The sequence below is a fragment of the Pararge aegeria genome, chromosome 13, assembly GCF_905163445.1.
Source record: "Pararge aegeria chromosome 13, ilParAegt1.1, whole genome shotgun sequence".
In the NCBI taxonomy this organism is placed as follows: domain Eukaryota; kingdom Metazoa; phylum Arthropoda; class Insecta; order Lepidoptera; family Nymphalidae; genus Pararge; species Pararge aegeria.
Genome location: NC_053192.1, coordinates 11,124,594 through 11,146,034, shown reverse-complemented (window position 1 = coordinate 11,146,034; position 21,441 = coordinate 11,124,594). Strand labels below are relative to the sequence as shown.

At 36.8% G+C, this 21,441-nt stretch overlaps 1 protein-coding gene across 1 annotated transcript in view; it reads left to right on the top strand.

Annotated features, from left to right (window-relative positions):
* The first annotated feature begins 563 nt into the window (after positions 1-563).
* Positions 564-21,441, top strand: part of LOC120629053 (facilitated trehalose transporter Tret1) — a 36,484-nt gene continuing 15,606 nt past the window's right edge. Inside the window, exons 1-2 of the mRNA XM_039897795.1 lie at positions 564-808; positions 20,665-20,848. Of these exons, the coding sequence (XP_039753729.1) occupies positions 789-808; positions 20,665-20,848 (204 nt within the window). The 5' untranslated portion in view covers positions 564-788. The remainder of the gene's footprint in view (positions 809-20,664; positions 20,849-21,441) is intronic.

Below are 21,441 nucleotides of genomic sequence, written 5' to 3'. Positions count from 1 at the left end.
GTTTCCAAAACTATAGAATTTTTTAAAGTTATCCTTTTGTCTATAGAAATACACACATTGTCTCATGTCTGAGATGTTGACATCATCCGAGACAAAACATCAAGCCTATGCTAGAACAGACGATGCAATAGTATAATATTATGTGCTGGAGTAAGATTTAAGTGGCTGGTATTTTCGAAATATAAATTCGATGGGGCCGTGTTGAGTAATTTTTATTTATTGTATTTAGGTTTATACATTGTCTTGCTGTTTTTATTTATATAAGAAAAATGGGATCGTACTCGGTCCCCTCGAAAGGGATGCCGAAGCCTTATCCACTAGGCTATCACCGCTTTTCTATGTTTACTATAACTAACTGGTTTTATTTAAAGTTAACGCTTTAGCTCCGGTAAAACTAAATACCTCCAAGCGCTCTTAATAAGTTTTATTTCGTAACATTTTATTGTTCCCACAGATTTAAATTCCACTCAAATGAGCTGAGTCACTTGTTTTAGTGAAAAATAGAGCTAACAGTTATGTGTGTGCGGCTAGCTATAGCTTCACTCAGTGTTCACGTTTTCAGCAATCCGTTGGTCCACGCCGCAGTCGTCTAGCGATCCGACCGCCGACAGACGTTATCGCCGAACGTTCCATATCGATCGCTTCGATATAAAACGTCACAATGTTTTGACATTCCGGGGTGATATAAAACACAAATAAACGAGTATTAGTAATTTCGTCGCCTCTTTCAAGTGGTTTTTTAGAGGTTAGCACAATTGTTTAGGTTACGTTCTAGAGAATATAGAAAAATGAGGAACACGAGTTCACGGTGAGTTCATATATTTTGTTAAGAATTAATAGGTACCTATATGCATATGTATTATAAAAGTATAATCATTGGAAATATACAACTTTTTTACGTATTGCAATTTTTTTTGCCCTTAAAGTATAATAGGTCCGTGTCGACTTGAGTATTTCTTACTCTAATTGCTTATGATTTTCAATCTTGATTAAATAAAAAAATTAATACTAGAAAAAAAACATTGGAAAACCTCTCGTAGTTGGCTAAAATTCAAAATAGGTGTCTACTCTTGTTTTTTCTTTTTGGTATACTTTGGTGTTACATACAGGAGGTAAGCTTACTTCGTTCCCGGTTATTTTTAATCACAACCTCGATTTTTTTTCTGCTTTCTTGGCACGTTTTACACAGAAGCCACAGGAAAAATCAGTTTTTTTTACGACAAAAACTCAATTATTCCCTAACTAAGTCCATACACTTCCCATTTCGGTAAGAAGCAGTTGCGGGTATAAAATATATCCAAGAAGTGGCACACAAACCGCATACTAATCGTTCCATCCGTTTGAGCATGGCGCTACGAATTATGATGACCCAGTTACACAGACTCATAATAATGTTTTTTTTTATATTAATTCATTAACAATTAGTACATTCGTTCATTACATCGTCGCCAGACGATACCAGACGGTATCGCTCTTTTATAACATCGGGTAAAAAAATATCTCTGCTCTAATTTAACATTTTATTACTTACCTATCTATCTTGTACAACAGCTAAAGGGCGCTAAAGGGCGTAATTTAATGTTATAATATTGCTCAATAGAATATCTTAGTTATAGACTTCTTGATGTGGGAGCTTTTTTTTTCCCTAACTATGCTACCAAACAACCTTCTGTATAGAGCAAGTGTACTTATCTAAATAAGATTGTCTTGATTCTAAACATAATAATAATAGCTTTATCGATCTCTTAAAAACTACATATTACATTGTAACAATCACAATAATTGACGGCCGATTGGCGCAGTTTGATTCAGATTCAGATTGGCGATTCCCACAACTGGAAAATGTTTGTGTGATGAACACGAATGTTTTTCAGTGTCGGGGTGTTTATATGTACATTATTCATAAAAAAGTTTTATGTGTATTATTCATAAAAATATTCATCAGTCATCTTAGTACACATAACACAAGCTACGCTTACTTTGGGGCTAGATGGCGATGTGTGCGTTATCGATATATATTTATTAAATTAATTAATAAGCAATTTGACAAAAAAAAATTTTTTCCAAGTCCACACTAGGATTCCCTCTGACGTGGAAATCACAAACAAACAGACACTTTTGTTGTAAAATAAAAATATATAATTATTTACATTATTTAATATAATTTTTACTTTATTTCGGCATAATTAATCTTCATCGTCATCATGTCCAGCGATAGACGGCCTCTGCTGGAAATAGGTCTTTTGTGTTACAATTTCCACGGTCTTGAGTGTGTCCTGTCCTGTTCCGGTGTGTGTCCTGCTCCCTGTGGCGCCCTTTACGGCATGCTTGTAATACTCTGTCCAACTGGTTGGGGGTCGACCAACGCTGCACTTAGCAGTGCGGGGACGGCATTCCAGTAGCTTGATACACCAACGTCCATCCGTTCTCCGAACTATGTACCCCGCCTACAGCCACTTCAAATTCGCGGCTCTTTAGGCTATACGTAACTCCGGTTCTTCTACAGAGCTCCTCCACCTCACCTTTAACTATTATTGAATTGTTTTATTTTATTTATTATCAATTAATTAGTACGGACAAATCCACTTACACTTTAATTATTATTCTCATTATATTTATGAACTACACGAACAATATGTATTTTTTGTTTAAATTAGAGTACAAAAATTGAAAAGTGAGAAACACAAATAATAATGCTAACAACAATAAAAGAAAATTAGACAAAAAATTTATAAAAATAAACACATAAATAAATTAAATAAAATCAAAGTGGGTAGTCAGTTACATTCTTTCAGAAAACTGAAGTAACTGGCGTAGTAAATTATTTAGTCATCTGCAAATATGTCACAGTTAGTTAGTCCATCAAAAGTTTGTTGTGGAATTATGCCTTTTAATGAAAGGAATTTAGAAAATCACTTGCTTTATCGGTGGAGGAAAACAACGCACGAAACGTTTTTTATCCACGTTTCTGATACGAGTACGTGCCGCTAAGATGTGGAACGCTCTCCCGGCAAGTATAATTTGAGTACCTTCAAGGCTAGAGTGAATAGGCTTTTTCTAGGCAAGCGTGCTCCAACCTAGACCTCATCATTGCCTTCTAACGGGCATGATTGTCGTCAAGCGCTGGCCTATCGTTAATAAAAGAAAAAAAAACGTGAGGAAACCTGTATGCCTGTGAGTTCTCCCATAACCTTCTCAAAGGTAAAGACTTTGATCCGCGCTTAGCCCTCTTGGACTATGGCCTAAACTCATGTTAGAATTAGCTGGTAATAAATTGATAATGATCTTTTGTCTCTGTCATCGTAATTTGGCAACAGCAAGAAGAAGACTATTTATTTTATTAGTACTGGTAAAGGTTCCGATAATCCCGGCCTATTTATTAATACTCCTATGAAACAAAAACCTTCCTTGGATCCTACGTAGTTCGCTAAAAAAAATTCCGTAGCCATGTTTGTTCTTTCTATATTAATGTCCACCCACACACAAGATGTCAATTGTGTTCTGAGTATCGACATCATTATGAGAACCATAAATTGAAATAGTACATTCTCCACAGGCTGATCATCATAAAGTTTTTTTCATAATAATATTACACCAATTGCGTTTTTTTCGTATTATAATAGGATGGTAGGTGCTTAACTATTGACTGCTATTTGGTCTAGTGACCACGGGGTCTTTGGTTCGATACCCGGGTCGGGGCAAAAAATTATAGGTGTTCGATTTTTCCGTTAAGATTCCCTTCATTTAAGCAATTAAATATTATCACTTGCATCATCGGTGAAGGAAACCTGCATGCTTGAGAGTTCTCCATAATGTTCTCAAAGGTATGTGAAGTCTACCAATCTGCATTTGGCCAGCCTGGTTGACTACGGCCTAATCACTTCTCATTGTGAGAAGAGACCAGTACCGTATAGTGGGCAGGTAATGGTTTAATATGACTCCCGTACCTCGGAGAGCATCAGTAACATGCGTTAACCCAAATTGGGTGCGTGTTGGGTTTATGCTCTTAACCCTCTCAATCATAATATGAGCCTAGAAGTGAGATGGAGAATGAGGATGACTTCAATGGGGTAAATATTTTCATAATAAATCGGCCCGTAGGTATAACATGAGAATGATACCTTTGTTTTCTCGGTACAGCTTCATAGCTAAACCGATTTTAGCAAAATTTTGCACAGAGATAGCTTGCATTCTGGATACGAACATAAAATGCAAAACGAAATTTGATTAATATAGTTTACAAGGAATTTCGTAGCATCAAGTACTTCTACTACCGAACACTTTTATAAAACCCACGACGCGCGTCGTCGCGGTCTCGCGGTCGCGACTTTGAATAAAATACTTATTTAAATAATAATATGTCAATAACTAATTTTAGTATATTACGGTACTGTCGTAAGCTTACTTGGTCTACGTATGCAAACATCGTATTTTTTTATTAGTTTTTGAGTTTTTTTAGTTTATTTAAATTTATGTAGTTTAAATGTTATTTTGTGTTAATTTTTATTTTCTTAATTCATTTCTTTTTAATCAAGAAATACTTAAGTTATTAAGTTATTTTAAAATTTTCAATCACTTGTTTGTGAAATGCACATTAAAGGATACTACGGATTAATAATAATTATCCAACGATAGATTTATAAACTTAAACTGTTGTATTTTTGATGTAGTAATTCGTTGTTTATTTCCTAAATAAAAGATTTATTATAGAGAATTCAGCAAATTAATGGATACCTAACTAGGTATAAGCTCATCGCAGTTTTAAGGGTAACCTGAAAATCCTAAATTTTTTTAACTTTTCTTTTTACTTACGAGAGTATCTTCCTCTATAGCTTTAAAAAAATGCTGAGGTCTAAGTTAGGGTGCCCTTGCCTGGATAATGCCTAAGTATTCACTCTTGACTTAAATGCACTCAAGGCAACTTATAAATTATCAGCGAGTTTCTCTGTTCTCCCATCTTAAAACGTCACAGATCTTAAAAAACCGTTTCAAGATCGAATTAATCTACATCGTGATAATCAGATACATCGTATTTTTAAATCGGCAAAGTCGGCTTTTTTCATAAATCACGTCGGGATTAAACCAGGAATCTTTTTAAAAAAGAATGTGAGAAAGGATCCATCTACAGGATAAATAGAGAGCGATCTAAAATAAAGCTATCTTTATACAAAATGTCGCTGTGAAGCCGTGTTAAGGCAATTTTGCTTAAATACCGCGGGACACCCAGGTGCGTATGGGTAATAATTATGCGACTAACTTTTAAATTAATAACGTCAAGGTATACCTTTTTGCTTATTTGTTTCAAATGGTCAGTAATTAGAACTGAAAACACTCAGAGATTTCAAGACAAAAGCCTGGGACTAAATAAATAAACGAAGATGTATATCATTAACTTTTTACTAATTGTTATGATGTACCTAGCTACCTGTATGAGGATAGGAATATACTATCTTTGCACAGTCCGTCTCTGTGCACCGCGTTTGAATAGAAAGACTATTGTCATGTATTGGAATCAATTGTTTTCCGCTTCACACTTCATAATGTTTGAATTTGAAACGAAGTTTTGTGATATGAGTTCTTCTGAAAAAAGGCCAACTAACGGAAAAGTACGGATATGGAACCACACCTATACTTGTAGTAAAACTGTAGCGCCGTAAATTCCGTAAGAACTTTTTGTTTCCTCGGATAAAAGTAGCCTATGTTAATCTCTCCGTCCTTTCAACTAACTCTATGTCAAAAATCTAGTTGATTCGTTGCTTCGTAAGGCCGTGAAGAAAGGACAAAAATTTACTTTTTCGAAATTATAAAATTAGTTAGCATGTAACAGAGTACTTAATGCTAAAAAGCATAACGGAAAATAAAAACTAAGGAGCAAACATCGATACACAATATCTTTACATATATTTATTTTGCCTTGTAAAAACCAAACTTATATATACCTTATATAGGTAAGTATATACTAATATCTTATTTAAACTACAGCGCGACAAAAAACCGTGAAATGTACTACTAATATTTTGTACATTTTCCTTATAACTTCGCATATCTCATGGCCGTCAACAGATTTTAGTCAAGTAGCAGGAAACTCTTTAACTTAACCAAGACATATTATTATCATATATGACAAATCGAATTAATAAAATATTTATCTCTAGGGCTAAATATCTCAAAAACATTTATCAAAAACTAATCCAAACATCTACTGTAAGTAATCGAGGCTTTGAGTATAAATATGAGGAAGATGATGTTATAAAGCCATAGTCTTCTACCGCATTAGAGCAAGAAGAGTCTAAGCTCCTAAACCCTCACTCTTATAAGAGTTGTTTCACGGGATGTGCCCAGCTGTGGGACGATAAAAGACTGAGGATGATATATTATTATATAGGTACCTTATTTTCTATTTATGAAACCATGAAACAGAATCCATACATTACACTATTAACCTACTAAGTACCTACTTCTTATAGAGCTTCTATAAATATAAAAAACCTGACTTTAACCTGATTGACCTACAACTAGTCTAAACATGAAATTTGAGATTAAGAGTTGAACTAAGAGATGGTTTTCATAAATTCTTACGCGAACGAATAAATACTACTCCCAAACCAGAATGAACCCGTCGTTCCTCAATTTTACCAGTTAGGTAGTTTGTCTTTTGTTTGTTTTTTTGCTTTCGGTATAAAACTTCTTTATCTCACGGGATGTAATATATTCTACGCCTTATATAGATACCCGTAAAAATATTACATTCTAGTGAAATTATAATTGATTGAAAGGTAACCTCCCGGACCGCGCCCTGCTAAAAATACGCAAAATGTAATTTGACAATAGCCGATGCTGTCGCGTTATTCATTGTCATATTATTCATCGTCGCGTCGGCAATGGAAGAACGATAGTGGGTGTGTGATTGTACAACCAAATAAACTTGTTAAATTCACTTTTGGGTTTAGCCTTAATTCTATTTTGGTGACAGAATTGCGCAATGTATAATTTACATTCTACATTTTTGTATTCGATCAGTGTAATAAATCTGTAGGTTTAAACCCAAAACCGCATGACGTGAATTCGTTATTGCGCAAATCGACTTCTTAACAGCTCAAAGATTGCAGTCATTACGAAAATAAATTTCCTATTCTTCCTTTTCTAGACCAAAGTCTAGACGGTGAATTATGGTAATCAGATTTCGAAAATGACATCGGATGGAAAATATACCTTGCATTGTATGGAAAACGAGCTCTAAGGTCGTTTAAAGGTTGGGCATCTAATTGAAAGTTAGAAGCAGGCGTTGCAGTTAGAAAGTAGTATTTGTACGTTTGATGACGCTCTGTTATGTTCATCCCTATAGGTATAGTTTCAAGTTTCAACAGATGGCCACATTCTGGCGTGCAATTGTCTTGAACTTCTAAGATTTTACTTTAACAGACTTTGTCTTCGCAACACTTCTGAGTATACCCTAATTAAAAATTAAATTGAATTTGCTATAATAACCCGCGATATCCAGAGAGATAACTCTTATATTTTATTTTTATGCAACTCCAGGCGCCATACAGATTCGGCTAAATACGCAATCTACGCCTGTTATTCTCTACCTCCAGCATTATTACGAGTGGACCAAACACTCACAATGGCACGAAGCTATTGGTGATCGAATTCGGAGTGAAATTTGCATAAAGAGTTCAAACTCAAATGCTAGTTCATTTATTTCAAGTTGGCGTAATAAAAGCACTTTCGAAACGTCATTTCTATCTTTTTGTATTGACTTTACCATTGAAGCCAGACTCTACTAGAAAGGAGCCGACAAGAAACTCAGTAGTTGCATTTTCCAACAACATTTACAACGTCTTGTAGGAGATGAAGCAGAGCGGAGCGGCTTGATTCCAAGCAACCTTGTGTTCCTTAATTGTATAGTAACCTCCATATATTAAATATGCTTTAATACATTTTACAATGTATTAAAACATATTTAATATGGAATTTCTCTACCCGTCTCAGACGATATGCAAATTTCATCAATTTTGTCCGTCTCTTGTGAGTCGATTATTTATAGGTATGCACTTTGTATGTTAGGTATAAGTTACCTAATATTTCAAAGAATCTCTACATGGTGTCTCATGTGGTGGTGTACTATATATTATACAAATAATAACTATCTATTCGTATTCAAAACCTACTTGTTTCACCCGTGGTTTCACCCGCTTTAAGGGTCGTAGCGATAAAATAATGTTAGGTACAGTAATTAATTTTAATCGGGAGCAAGAATGTAACCTCGATAATTTTAAGCGGTACTAAAGCTAGGGCCAGACAGACAGACAACCATTTTCTAAATTGAATCAACCACCTACTTAATTCATTAGATACACGTTTCGTTCGTATGTATAGAACCCTCAGTAAGCCAGTCTGACTAGCACTAGTGTGAGAGTTTTTTTTAAAGTAAATATAAATTAAAAAAAAAGGTAATTTGCAAATAGCGGATGATAACCATTCTCTACCAGTCAACCTTGGAACATTCTGTACTCATGGTAGATAAAAAATGCATGTAAAAAGTACAACATAGGTAGAATCCTTACTAATATTATAAATGCTTAAATTTGTTTGTTTGTTTGACTTTTCTTAGCGTTCTAGCGAAGCAACCAATGAACTCCATTTTGGGCATAGAGATAGTAAAAAGCAAGGAGATTAACGTAAGCTACTTTTTATTACAAGATATAAAACGAACAGTTTCCACGGAATTGATCCGTGCATAGGCGAGTTTTTTAATAGTATCCCATCAGTGTTTATCTTTTTTGTATTAGAGCTTTTTGCGAATGAGCTTTAATATACAACGTGTAAATGAAAACCGAAATAATACTTGACAGGTTTTAGAGGTAGTTACATTATGTAGTAGTTACATTATATACCTGCCGCAGCGTATGTATGTGGTCTATGGTACTAAAGCCCTTTCGGAAACCGGCTTGTTCAGGAGGCTGGAAGTCGTCGAACCTATTCGCGAGACGATTCGTAATGACTCTCGAGAACAACTTGTAGACATGGCTCAACAGCGAGATAGGTCTGTAGTTCTTCAGCAAGGTATTATCACCTTTTTTGAAGAACAGAACAACCACGCTCCTGTGCCATGCCTCTGGCGTTGTGCCTTGATGAATGACGGAATTAAACAACCGCTGAAGGACTTTAAGTATCGGTTTTCCACCCGCTTTCAGGAGTTCTGCTGTGATTCCGTCATCACCCGGTGCCTTGTTGTTCTTAAGTTGTTTGAGAGCCATACTAATCTCGTAAAGGCTGACGTCCGGGATATCTTCAGTGAAGTGTCGGGTCAATTTGGCTCTAGGGTCTTTAGCCAAACTTTCAACAGGCTTTTGTGTTGAGGTGTATAACTGTCCATAGAATTTCTCAACCTCACTCAGGATCTCTGGTTTAGAAGAAATGAGACTACCATTGTCAGTCTTCAGGCGAGTCAACAGGCTCTGTCCGATAGACAGATCTCTTGCGAACACTTTCGAGCCTTTGTTGCGCTCAATGGTGACTTTAATTTTCTCAGTGTTAAAGTGTCGCAAGTCTTTCGTCTGCAACTTCGAGATCTGTCTATTAATACGCCTATATTCAGACGCATCTTTTGAAGACTGTAGTCTCATTTCTTGTCTCTTCTCCATAAGCCCGAGTGTATGGGCTGAGAACTTTTTGGTTCTATGTTTACGGTGGGTCTTAAAGAACTTGGACCCAACCGTATGGACAGTTTCCACGAGCCTGTTGTTAAGATCGTCCACAGAATCGCAGTCCAGGCAATCAAACCGGTTTTGCAGCTCCAGTTGGAAGCTCTCGGGGTTTTGGATATGAGCACGAGTAGGCCGGAGCGTAGACTTTACCAGTCTGACCCTTTCCAGCTTTACATTTATATTCAATGTGCCTCTTACCATACGGTGATCGCTCCCGGTTTTCACCCTGTTGATCACAGAGACATCATTGAATATATGCCGTTTGGTCGACATGATAAAGTCGATCTCATTTCTCGTCGAACCATCGGGGCTCAGCCAGGTCCATTTCCTGTGCGGGCGCTTTTCGAAGAAGGAGTTCATCATAAAGAGGCCCTCCTTCTCCATAAAGTCGGCCAGCATTTGGCCCCGTTCGTTCCGTTGCCCATATCCAAATTGCCCCACTCTCAGCTCTGCACCGCTTCGCTTGCCCAGCCTCGCGTTGAAATCCCCCATCACAACACTGTAGTAGGTTTTCGAGGCATGTATGGCTTTCGAAATATCCTCATACAATGCCTCTACTTCCTCGTCGGAGTGCGCAGTTGTGGGTGCGTAGACCTGTATAACCTTCAGGGAATACCGTTTGGTTATTCTGAGTACGAGGTACGCTACCCTGCTCGACACGCTTTCGACTCGAACAATGTTGTTGACAAGGGATTTGTGGACCATGAATCCGACCCCACCTTGGGACTGTTGTTCGCACTCCCGGTAGTAGAACAAGTTGCCGGATTTTAGGATTATCGTGTCCTCCCCCTCTCTACGGACTTCAGATAAACCCATGATACTCCAGCGCAACTTGCTCACTGCTTCTTCCAGCTCGACTAACTTCTCATCGGTCCTCAACGTGCATGCGTTATACGTTGCCAGGTCCAGTCGTTGGGTTTGGCAGCGGAATCTCTTCCGGAGATTCTTGACACCCCTTGCCCCGCCGTTACCATAACCGCTGCCAGAGCCAGGAATAGCGGGGCTGCCGGGGACTAGGGGCTGTGGCTTTCTTTTCTCCATTCATACAAAGATTTGCCCGGTAATGACCACGCTGGGCAGGCGGGTTGGTCATCGCAGGGCTAGACTGATCGCACCGGCGTCGCTGCTGCCCGACACCGGTCTGTGCCATTTATTCAGTCTAGCTAATTTGAAGTCGTTATACCTCCACTTGTCGGTCGCCAGAGCCTCGTCGGTTAGACGGCAGGGTGCACCACGTGCAGGTGAGGTTGGCATTTTGATGATGATGATGAAATCACTCGAATCCCTCCGTGACATCTGCATATCGTCGAATTGAGTATACGCTTTTATAATATGATTCCTAAGGTAATTTTGGACCTACCAATGCATAAATTTAAAGAATATGTTAAACACATTTATTACAGCGAGGTTACTATGCAATTGATGAATTTCTTCATGACAAGGTTGCTTGAAAGCATCCGGTTCCGCTTTCATCTCTCACAAGATAGAAAAATGAATGTTAAAATGTAAGATGTAAATTGTTGATGTTCGGCAGCAACTGCTGAGTTTCTTGCCGGCTTCTTCTCGGTAGAATCTGCCTTCCGAACCGGTGGTAGAGTCACTACAAACAGACAGACTTGACGTTTCAAAAGAGCTTATATTAGGCCTACTTGAAATAAATGAATTTTGAATGTACTGTCGCTAAGACTTATCTGTGAAAGCAAAAACCTAAAAGTTTTTAAAAAAATATATTGAAAAAAAAATGCTTCTTATGATTTAATATTTTTACAGAGTGATCCCTTATGAAATATACTTCCTTCAATATTATTTCGTAATTCCTTTACACGTTGTATAGTACAGAAGCTTATATGACCTATTATCTAGCAAAATATTCAGCATATTCAAACAGAATGTTTTGAAAGATAAACAATCGTCAGCTGGCATTGAAAGTGGGTCAACGAACCCCGACACCGCTCACAAGTTGCTTAAACGGTAATCGCAAATTACTTTTAAATGCATACCTTATATTACTTACTCTACTTCCCTGGCGCAATCGAAAACGCTTTGGTCTTATAAATCGAGGTCCCGAGTTCGATCCCCGGCGGGGACTATTTGCGAATTTTTAATTTTCGAAATTTCTCCGGTCTGGTGGGAGGGTTCGGTCGTGGCGAGTTATCACCCTACCGATAAAGACATGCCGCCAAGTGGCGTTTCGGTACGAAGCCGCTTACAAACCAATTGTGGTATTAACACTATTATCAATACGTATTGTTAATACCGCTCCGATCATAGACTGCATATTATGTTACCACCATTGTTAATTTTAGAAAATGCGGCAAATCTTACGCCACCATCACAAACCAGATATACCTAAACCATACCTACTCGTATACGGTAGTTATAGTTTTCTTAAATTATCATCATCATATCAACCCATTACCAGCCCAGTACATGGTGCGGGTCTCCTCCCACAATTCGAAGGGGTTAAGGCTGTAGTCCACCACGCTGGCCCAGTGCGGATGGGTGGATTTCCTCACGATGTTTTCCTTCACGGTTTAAGCAAGTGTTTTTAATTTCTTAAAACGCCCATAACTTAGAAAAGTTAGAGGTGGGTGCTGGGATTTGAACTCGGCCCCCCGATAGTGAAGTTTATTAGTTAGTAGTAGAATAGTGAAGTCCAACTCACTGGGCCATCACAGCTTTTAGTTTTCTTACACTTATATAGACTAATATTTAATATATCTATAATTCTAGCAGATGCCCGCGATTTTGTTAGCGTTATTGTGAGTAAGAAGTGTTTTTCTAGCGTCGTACTGCACTCTGCCGTATAACTGCGTGATAACAGGCACGTCTTAGCAAAAGATCATCCAACTTAGGTATAAATGTTTGATCCAGATTCGTTCTTATAACTAAAGGACAAGTTACAGGAGGTAAAGGACTAAGTTTATCTTATAGAAATACCAGAAGTGATAAAAGCGAATTGTAAGATATACAGTATTTATTCACTATTTAGGCTATAACGGTTTCCAGATAAAAGGTAGATAGATAAAATATGCTGTCGCGGACTTTTTTTTGAACTTCAAAAGAAACAATCCCAGTTCACATTATCTTTGCTTTACTCTAGCGGTTTATGATAGATATTAGGTAGCTCTCGGATGGCACGCCGCACGATTTATTCCAAATTACTTGACACTTTTATTTTAATGTTCTAACTAATGTACCCTATAAATGTATAAGTTACAGCCTATGTATTACGCTTCTGCTGAGCTACAATACCGTAATAATGCTGTAGTAATGAATGGAAAGAGTAACAAACATCCATACATTGAAACATATATACCTCCATAAATACAAACATTCAAATAGTTTTATTTATAATGTCCATATGCAGAAATAAAATAAGTGTAATTTTAATTCTATGGGCTTAAATAAAAAATACCAAAAAGCTCTTGGCCTGGTATTAGTTTTAATGATCGTAACACTAAGGCCGAATGCTTACTGGTAAATTGTATTTACCCTGTATAGTATGTAAGTAGGTAATAAGTTATAGGGGCTGTAGTTTCAGCGTCAAAGGCTGCAAACCGACCTTCTATTTGAGGGAGTAGATTGTATGGTTAAATTCGCTAGCACTTCACAAACTCTCGCCAGTGGCTCCTAGTAGCTGTTGTACACTCAGCGGCCACACCCCGGTAAACCACGTCGGCTCGTGAGCTAAACCTGGTAGAGGGGGCCTTATGCGCTTGCGTTGGTTCAATCAGCATTTACCTCCCGCAACGTGTGTACAAAGACTTACTCGACGTGAAAGGCAAGCTGATAAGCAACGGATTTTGGCGGACACGGCGAGTTAGCAAGGCCTGGTGGAAGGTTAAGGGCGCGTTAGAGGTCAAGAAGAACGCCGGCCAGACACAGCATCCAAACCTTTCTCCGATTGTAGCGGTCTCCCGTTCCATCGGATACAGAAAGGTTGGGACGAGAGAGTGCATTTGTTTAGGCGCGAAAGCCTATGCACTTTAACATATCCTGCGCAAAGGACTCGTGTCTAGCTAATAAATAATAATAAATAATAAATAAATATACTACGACAATACACACATCGCCATCTAGCTCCAAAGTAAGCGTAGCTTGTGTTATGGGTACTAAGATAACTGATGAATATTTTTGAATAACATACATCAATACTTAAAATATACATATAAACACCCAGAGAAAAACATTCATTCTCATCACACAGACATTTTGCAGTAGTGGGATTCGAACCCACGGCCTGGGGCTCAGAAGGCAGGATCTCTGCAAACTGCGCCAATCGGCCGTCAGTAAGTGATAAGGGTAAAGCCATCGCCTTAAAACGGCAACACGTCGCAAAGTATGCAAGGAACCCGCCCTACAAAGTGTGGCCTCAGACGAACTTTGCCACGAAAAGCTCTACTACTAGAAATGTTTATTGGTAGCTCATTCCAAGACCTAGATCCTTGGCATACGGACGGGCATTAAAGTGAGGTCGGCTTTCCCTTTGGGTACGAACCGATATGAATATATTGAAGTCATTGGGTACGGAACCCTAATTTAAAATTACTATGTAAATGTGTACGTAGCTATCTCTCATTTATTGATTGTTATTGTTTGATTTATGATACGTATTGTTTGATTATAAACGATACAAACACTAACATTCGTAAGTGGTGTAAATGACAAATGTTAATTTATTTACGTTACTTACGAATCTAATTATAAATCCTACGATACCTAAGTAGTATCAAGGAATAAGGTTCAAAGGTTATTTCGATAAGAGCTTCGTTGTCTTTCATTCTCGATCAATATGTCTAAGAGGAGGACGTTGAACAGTATTTAATCCTTTGTAGTACATAACATTTAGTTAGTGATTTGTATCTATTAAGAATTAAGATGGAGCATTTAGTGTTATTCGGATATGCCTTATATTATCGCCGAACAATAAGGATTATAAAAATTCAGAGGTAAGTTTTATATCCAAATGCATGAATAATGCATGATCAGAACCATAATACGACGCATAATTATATGGGGTAAATTTATTTTTAAATATAGGGGCTTAAATAAGTAGATACCTGTTTAAAATTTTTAGGTTTAAGGGGCTTTCTGTTAAGAAATTCCGAGGTACTTACAGCCCAGGGTTAGAAAATCACTGTTGTCCTCCTGTGTGCAAACGCCTTTGTTGTACACCACAAAAAGTACGGAGAAGAAAAACATAACACAGCACATTCAATTTGACGGTACTATAACTACATAGCTCGATTTTTATTAGTTTTATTCAGAATCCTTCGTTTCATACGGAACCCAGCACGTGAATCTTAGACCTCACTTGGACGGTATTTTTTTTAAATTCGTACCTGCATAAAATATGCAGAGGCATTATTAAATAATATCGCTGTTGCCCGCGAGTTCGTTTGTATTCATTCCGGTATTTCACAAATCTCGTGGAAACCGTCAGATTTCTCTGACTTTGTTTCAATAATGAGTACAACGGCAATAATGAGCGCTTTAATCATCTAGTACACAACTTTTATCTATCATCAATAGTCTTCTCAGCGCACGCTAAATAAGGAACTTTATAATAGGCAAAATTTTAGATTATTGCAATTTTCTTAAGGATTCCTTATTTATTTGAAAAAAGCTTTCTGTTGGTAGAAAAATGGTTAAAATCGGTCCAGTAGTTGCGGAGTTTATTGGGTATAATCAAAAAAGTCCACTCTGTAATACCTTAATGCATTAAATTTTAAAATGTGTACCTGAGTATGTAATGGACTGCCGTAGGTCCAGTTGACTTACACCGCGGCATTTTTTTCTACTTTTAGCATTTTTATACCCGTAGTAACTTCTAAACGATAGGTCCAAATCGAATAATTAAAAGAGAAATAAGATTAATCAGAAATTAACAGATATATAATCAATCTGAATTATAAAACTAATTATTTGGATAAGGATTCATTTTAAGATAGGAATATCATCATCTTTCGAGTGCTCCAGTGTTCTGATTTAGAAATTTGAACAAAAAGCAGTTATTGTGACTTAACTAAAATAATTAATTTAAACATGTACTTATTACATTATTTTTTAGTATTATTTATAATTTTCACGGCGCACGCCGGTCAAGCTCCCAGTCGGTATGATTTTTTCCGACATCTCTAACAATCCTCGTTATAATTCAGCAAATTTACAAAAATATACATACATAATGAATTATATACTAAAAACCTTCCTCGTGAATCACTCTGCCCATACATAAAAACTGAATGAATACCGTTAGGTAGTTTTTGAGATTTTCGCGCCCAGACAGACAGACGGATAAGGAAGGATAAGGAATGATAAGGAAAAGGATAAGGAAAACAAAATAATTTCCTGAATACCAAATAACAAACGTACAGGCTCTTCATGATAACAACAAAGGTTCTTTATCTCTACTTTTCTATAATAATAATAATATAATTGGATCAAAGAACCCATTTGATAAGCATTAAAGTAATTTATGTATAACTATATTCAAATATTTAATCAGTTTACCTACCTTTAATCAAACATGTGAATTCATTAATGTTGTTAACTCACGTGCTACCTTATCTTATATGAGTTTGTTTATATGAATCGCGCTCATCTCTGAAAATACGAGTCCGGCTATAAATAAACTATAATTATTCTCTTTTCATGGTCAACCATGAGAAGAGATTATTTATAGCTTTCACGAGCAAGTCGTTATAAATATGTCGTTTTGTTTTTCTGTTTGTGCACAGTGCAGTTGATAGTTGATTGAACGCGATATTGATGGGTGTTACGTCAGCTCATATTGTATGCGCTAGGATGAAGCTGCATGTTAATTTTTCAAACTCCATGAATACCGAGGCACTTCAATGTTTTTACTGAACGAATTATAACTAACTTAAAACATAACTTTAACTAGTTACGTATACATTATACAAGTCATGCCCCAAGAGAATGGCGCCAAAATAGCTGGCTGCATTACTGAAAAGCCATGCTGACGCTTTGCTCAAAAAATGAGTCACCCTTTATGTCATTAGATGAGGCAATCTTCTTAGATTAACCAGATTCTTCATAAGTAGCAACTCTTAAAAAAAATCGGAATGTTTTTTCAGTGTCTTTCAATTTTTATGAGAAAAGGTGTCCCCCTTTTTAAATATATTGTTTAAGTAGAATGTAAATACTTAAGTATATTACTTTGTACACCGTTTATTTGTTACAAGGAAACTCCATGAGGATGGTTAGATGAGGAGGAAAACGAGATTTTAACCGCTAATCAAAAGTACCTACTTCCGGTCTACCACTAAACCTTCTTAAAATATATTATTTATCATATAGAATCATATTGTGTTAAAATTAAACAGATTTTCGTTTGCCTACCCTGCGTATCTAGCCTACGACTTGCGCTATTATAGGCTACTAGACATATGATCCTCAGAAGCCAAACCAAGTTATATCATAAACGGGCCCTGAGACGTGGTGGGATTAGAGACATTAAAAAAAAACAGTATTTCTAATTACTTACCTAATTATAAATGATTTTTAGATGGATATTAGTATTTTATCTATTTATACGAATACCTGTTTCGACATTTCTATTTTTTGGCAAACTATTCAACTCACGTAGATATAAACCCACATATCTTCGTGCTGATTGAGACGTCAGACGTGTCTAAAAATGCCGGCATTTCATACATTCTAACGGTTGTACTCAAATCCTATTTATTTGACAAACAATGAGATAGGTACCTTTTAGTTAGGTACCTTTCTTTGTTTTTGACTACTAGTTCCCCGAGACTTGGTCCTTGTTGGTGCATACAAACTGTATAATTTTGGGCTATTAATAACTCTCTCCACACGCCCTGCATTGAGACACTTCGCGCCTACTCGCGGCGCCATCTGTGTGAATCAAAACCAATATTTATTGACATTAGTTAAAAATACAGAAACTTTCAAATAAATTTTCATCGCATTTTATGTTTCTTGGGGTGGAATTATTAAAATTAGTGAAACACGTATTTCTTTATTTTTAATCGAGAACCTAAAATCCAGGATAATATTTCATGGATGTACCTTTAAAATTTAATTGATAAATAAAGGATTTTTTACAAACTAATAACTATGTATATGTCCTTTATTACCTAACCTAACCTAACTATCTGTATACAAAATGTCAACCCGATCCGTCAAGTGGTTAGAATTGTGCGTTGATAGATCAGTCAGTCACCTTTGCCTTTTATATATATAGAAGGAACTTAGGAGCCCCAAAGTCTATCGGCCCTACAAGTTATGTGCCGCGTCCAATACCACTTCAGCTTAGCAAATCGTAGGGCTATCGGTAGATGAACCACAGCTACGGGCGGATCTCGTAATTTCTGATTTAATCACACCTAGCATAGTGTTCTCCATCGCTGAGTAATTTTGATATTCCAATCAAATTCATATTAAACGACCATATTTCGAAGTCATCACTAGTTATGCCGTGCACTGGGTTTACGATCAGGGCACAATTTAAAAAGGAAAAAAATTGCAAATTTTTTAGAGAAAGCAATGTTTTTATACATTTGTGTTCATGTCAATAATCAAAATTCACTTGGCATAAGCTAAGTAACTAACCATAGGTACTAATTACTACTAGTACTATTTCTAGTACTTCACAGATAGGTAAATTCGTAATGGCGAAATTCTGCATAGGTTCGTTTGCATAGATTGTTTTGCAAAGGAGTAAAAGAATAAAAGAGGAGTTTTTTAAAACCGAAAAAAAACGCAAACTAATTCTCGGGGAATAACTAGCCTAACTAGGTAGTTATCCAAATAACTATGCGGTAAATAACATTGTAATAGTATAGTCCACACTATTAAATGTAAAGGCACAAGGAAATAGTAATTTTGCAATAATGACACTCTTTTTACACAGCCAATTTATTTGATTGTAAGCAATTTGTAATGCCCATGCAGAAAATTACAAGACAACTCACATGATATATACGTAGGTAATCTTTGGCATTTTTTGCCTTTGTTGTAACACGGCGATTCATCCAACCAAAGAGTATATTAACATACCTACTAGCTGTGGCGTGCGCCCAGATAAATATTCTTTTTCCTTCTAATTGGTTCAGCGGTTAAGCCAAATGTTATTTTGTTTTTTATTAGTAGTTTTTGTAACAGAGCTCGACGTGGGTAGAACTAACTAACACTATCGCCAAGCTTATTTCTGCCGCTAAGCATTTTTGCTTTGCTATGTTACGGCCTGGGGGGCATGGTTGGCTATGTAGGCACTTACAGGCACCTGAGGCTTAGCACCTAGGTCTCAGATGACGCCTTGATTGACATAAGACGTGTTCCATTAAATCCATGTTCCCTGCCAGGTGTTGCTCTATTTATAGGCGTTCTTTTCTACATACCATCATTGGTCCGTAAATAAAAAAATTCAAACGTTTAGTTAGTATTCGAACTAGTTTGCCACACTTGTACAATTGAATAGAGTTGAAATATTCAAAACACTGAAGTTTACCATTCATATTATTAAAGAACTTTGAAATAAAAACAACAACTATATTATCATATTGTTATTCAACTAAATGAATAGTTATTTTTCATTCTATTCGTAATACGGGCGTCGGCTAGTCACGTACATATATGAATTAAAGTAATTCAGAAAGTAATATAACGCATATAACCTTTACATCGGCTCTACGTTGCGTGATAAATCTTTCTTTGATAAACTTAGACGTGACACAAAGTACAATTATTAATACCGCACCATCAAAGCGCTTTAAAATAAAGATTAAGTATTTATATTCTTTAATTATTATTTGCGATATCTACGATTCGAGGAAGGCAAGGGTGCAATCTCCATTGAGCTCTAACTAAATATAACCTGATAATAATAATATGGAGTTCCAAATACCACGGTCTTGTGTCGCTTGAGACTAGCGAATCGCAGTGCGATTCGCTTGATATCATCCGTCCACCAATGCTTCGCTTCGGGAGTCTACCAACGCTGCGTTTACCAGTGCGAGGTGCCCATTCCAGCACCTTAGAACCCAAACATCCATCGGTTGTCCGAGCTATGTGCCCCGCCCATTGCCACTTTAGTCTCGCGACTTTTTGAGCGATATCGGTGATTTATCATATTATATTATATGTTCAAAGACACTGACATTTGGTCTTCAGGCATTGAGGTATTTTGTAAAAATGTCACGGAGTTTTCCGAACGCCGATTCGAGTTGGCGGTCCACCTTTTTGTCGAAATTGGACCTAACTAACTGGATGGTATTCCTCGACAATTTTGAGTGCAGTGCTCTCAAAGATGACTGATTGGAGCGGTTTATGAGCATCAGACCTAATCTTCGTCTTGCTCATGTTCATTTGTAGCCCCATCTGATGAGTTACTCTGCTGATGTCATTGAGCATAATCTAATAAGGTCAGATTAGGACTACAGCATCCTAAGTTGAGTAGAATAGAATCGATTAAGTATTATTTACTTTCAATCTGTGCTAATCCATGCACTGGTTATAGCTACACATAGAGAGTTTGTTTAATCTGTTGTAATCGAACTGCAGATTAGCGAACGCTAATGAACGCGTGTTAGATATAAGCACACACTCACAATCACGTAACACGTGTTAAAGGTAGCTACACTCTCGTAAAACGAATGATAGCTCTAGATTTTAATTAGCATTCGCATTATTTCTTACTATTTACACACCATATCTCATGAATTAATTAAACTTCTAGTTTCCCTAATAACGTGTTACGTGGTATCGACACAACATGCCTTCTTTAAAGTTGAAGACAGACATCTTGTTCTTGTGTTAGCTTATTTTTACGATGGAAACATATATTGTAAAGGAGTGCTGAAACTTTAAATCTGTTTTTAAAATCACTATGCTATCATCAGTGTGTGTCAATGTGAGTATAAAATTGGTAGGTAACTAATTAATAAATGTTTTTGTCGTGCAGTGATGGCGCGCACGAGATTATGCTGGCGAAAGGCCGCAAGCCCGAGGTGATGAGCAAGGAAGCCAAGAGCCAGGACGAATATGAGGCTCTGCAGAGCTTCCTCCGTAGCATCAGCTCCACAGCCACTCTACCTCCGTATGTGAAAGGCGAAACATATTCCTCTGTCCGAGGCGTGTTTAACCAGGTACGAACTACTATTTAAGACATCAAATCTGTTGTACGGAAATCCCTAATCTAAACTAAGATAACTAGTTTAAAATTGTGCTATCTATATCTACGACTTCGTTTCGGCCTAAACAAACCTACATCGCCCATACGTTAAGTAACGTGGTAGGGTGATATAACGTTTTTGAAGACGGGCTATTAAATACAAAAGGCTATTACAAACTGTTCCAGAGATTAGCACATTTGTAGCAAATAAACTTTCATCCTCTATTTATTCCAGTTTTGGTGTGAATGTTTTACAAATCCTGAAGCCATAGCAATACCATTTAATTCTTCAAGTAAATACCAATTTTCATTAAAAATAACGGAGTTTCATACAGACTTGTATGAAATTCATAAAAGATTTAAATCTCAAGGCCATAGTAAAAAATGCTATATAATGCAAATATAAATTTTCGATCCAGCTCCGTAGTTCAAGAGTATATAAGTAGATAACGTAAGATTCAGTAGTCAAGAATATGATTAGAGACAGATAAACTAAACTTGCGGCATTTGAGATAAAGCAGTTTTTGCTACAAACCTGAAAACCTCTAAATACAGCTTCGATTTAGA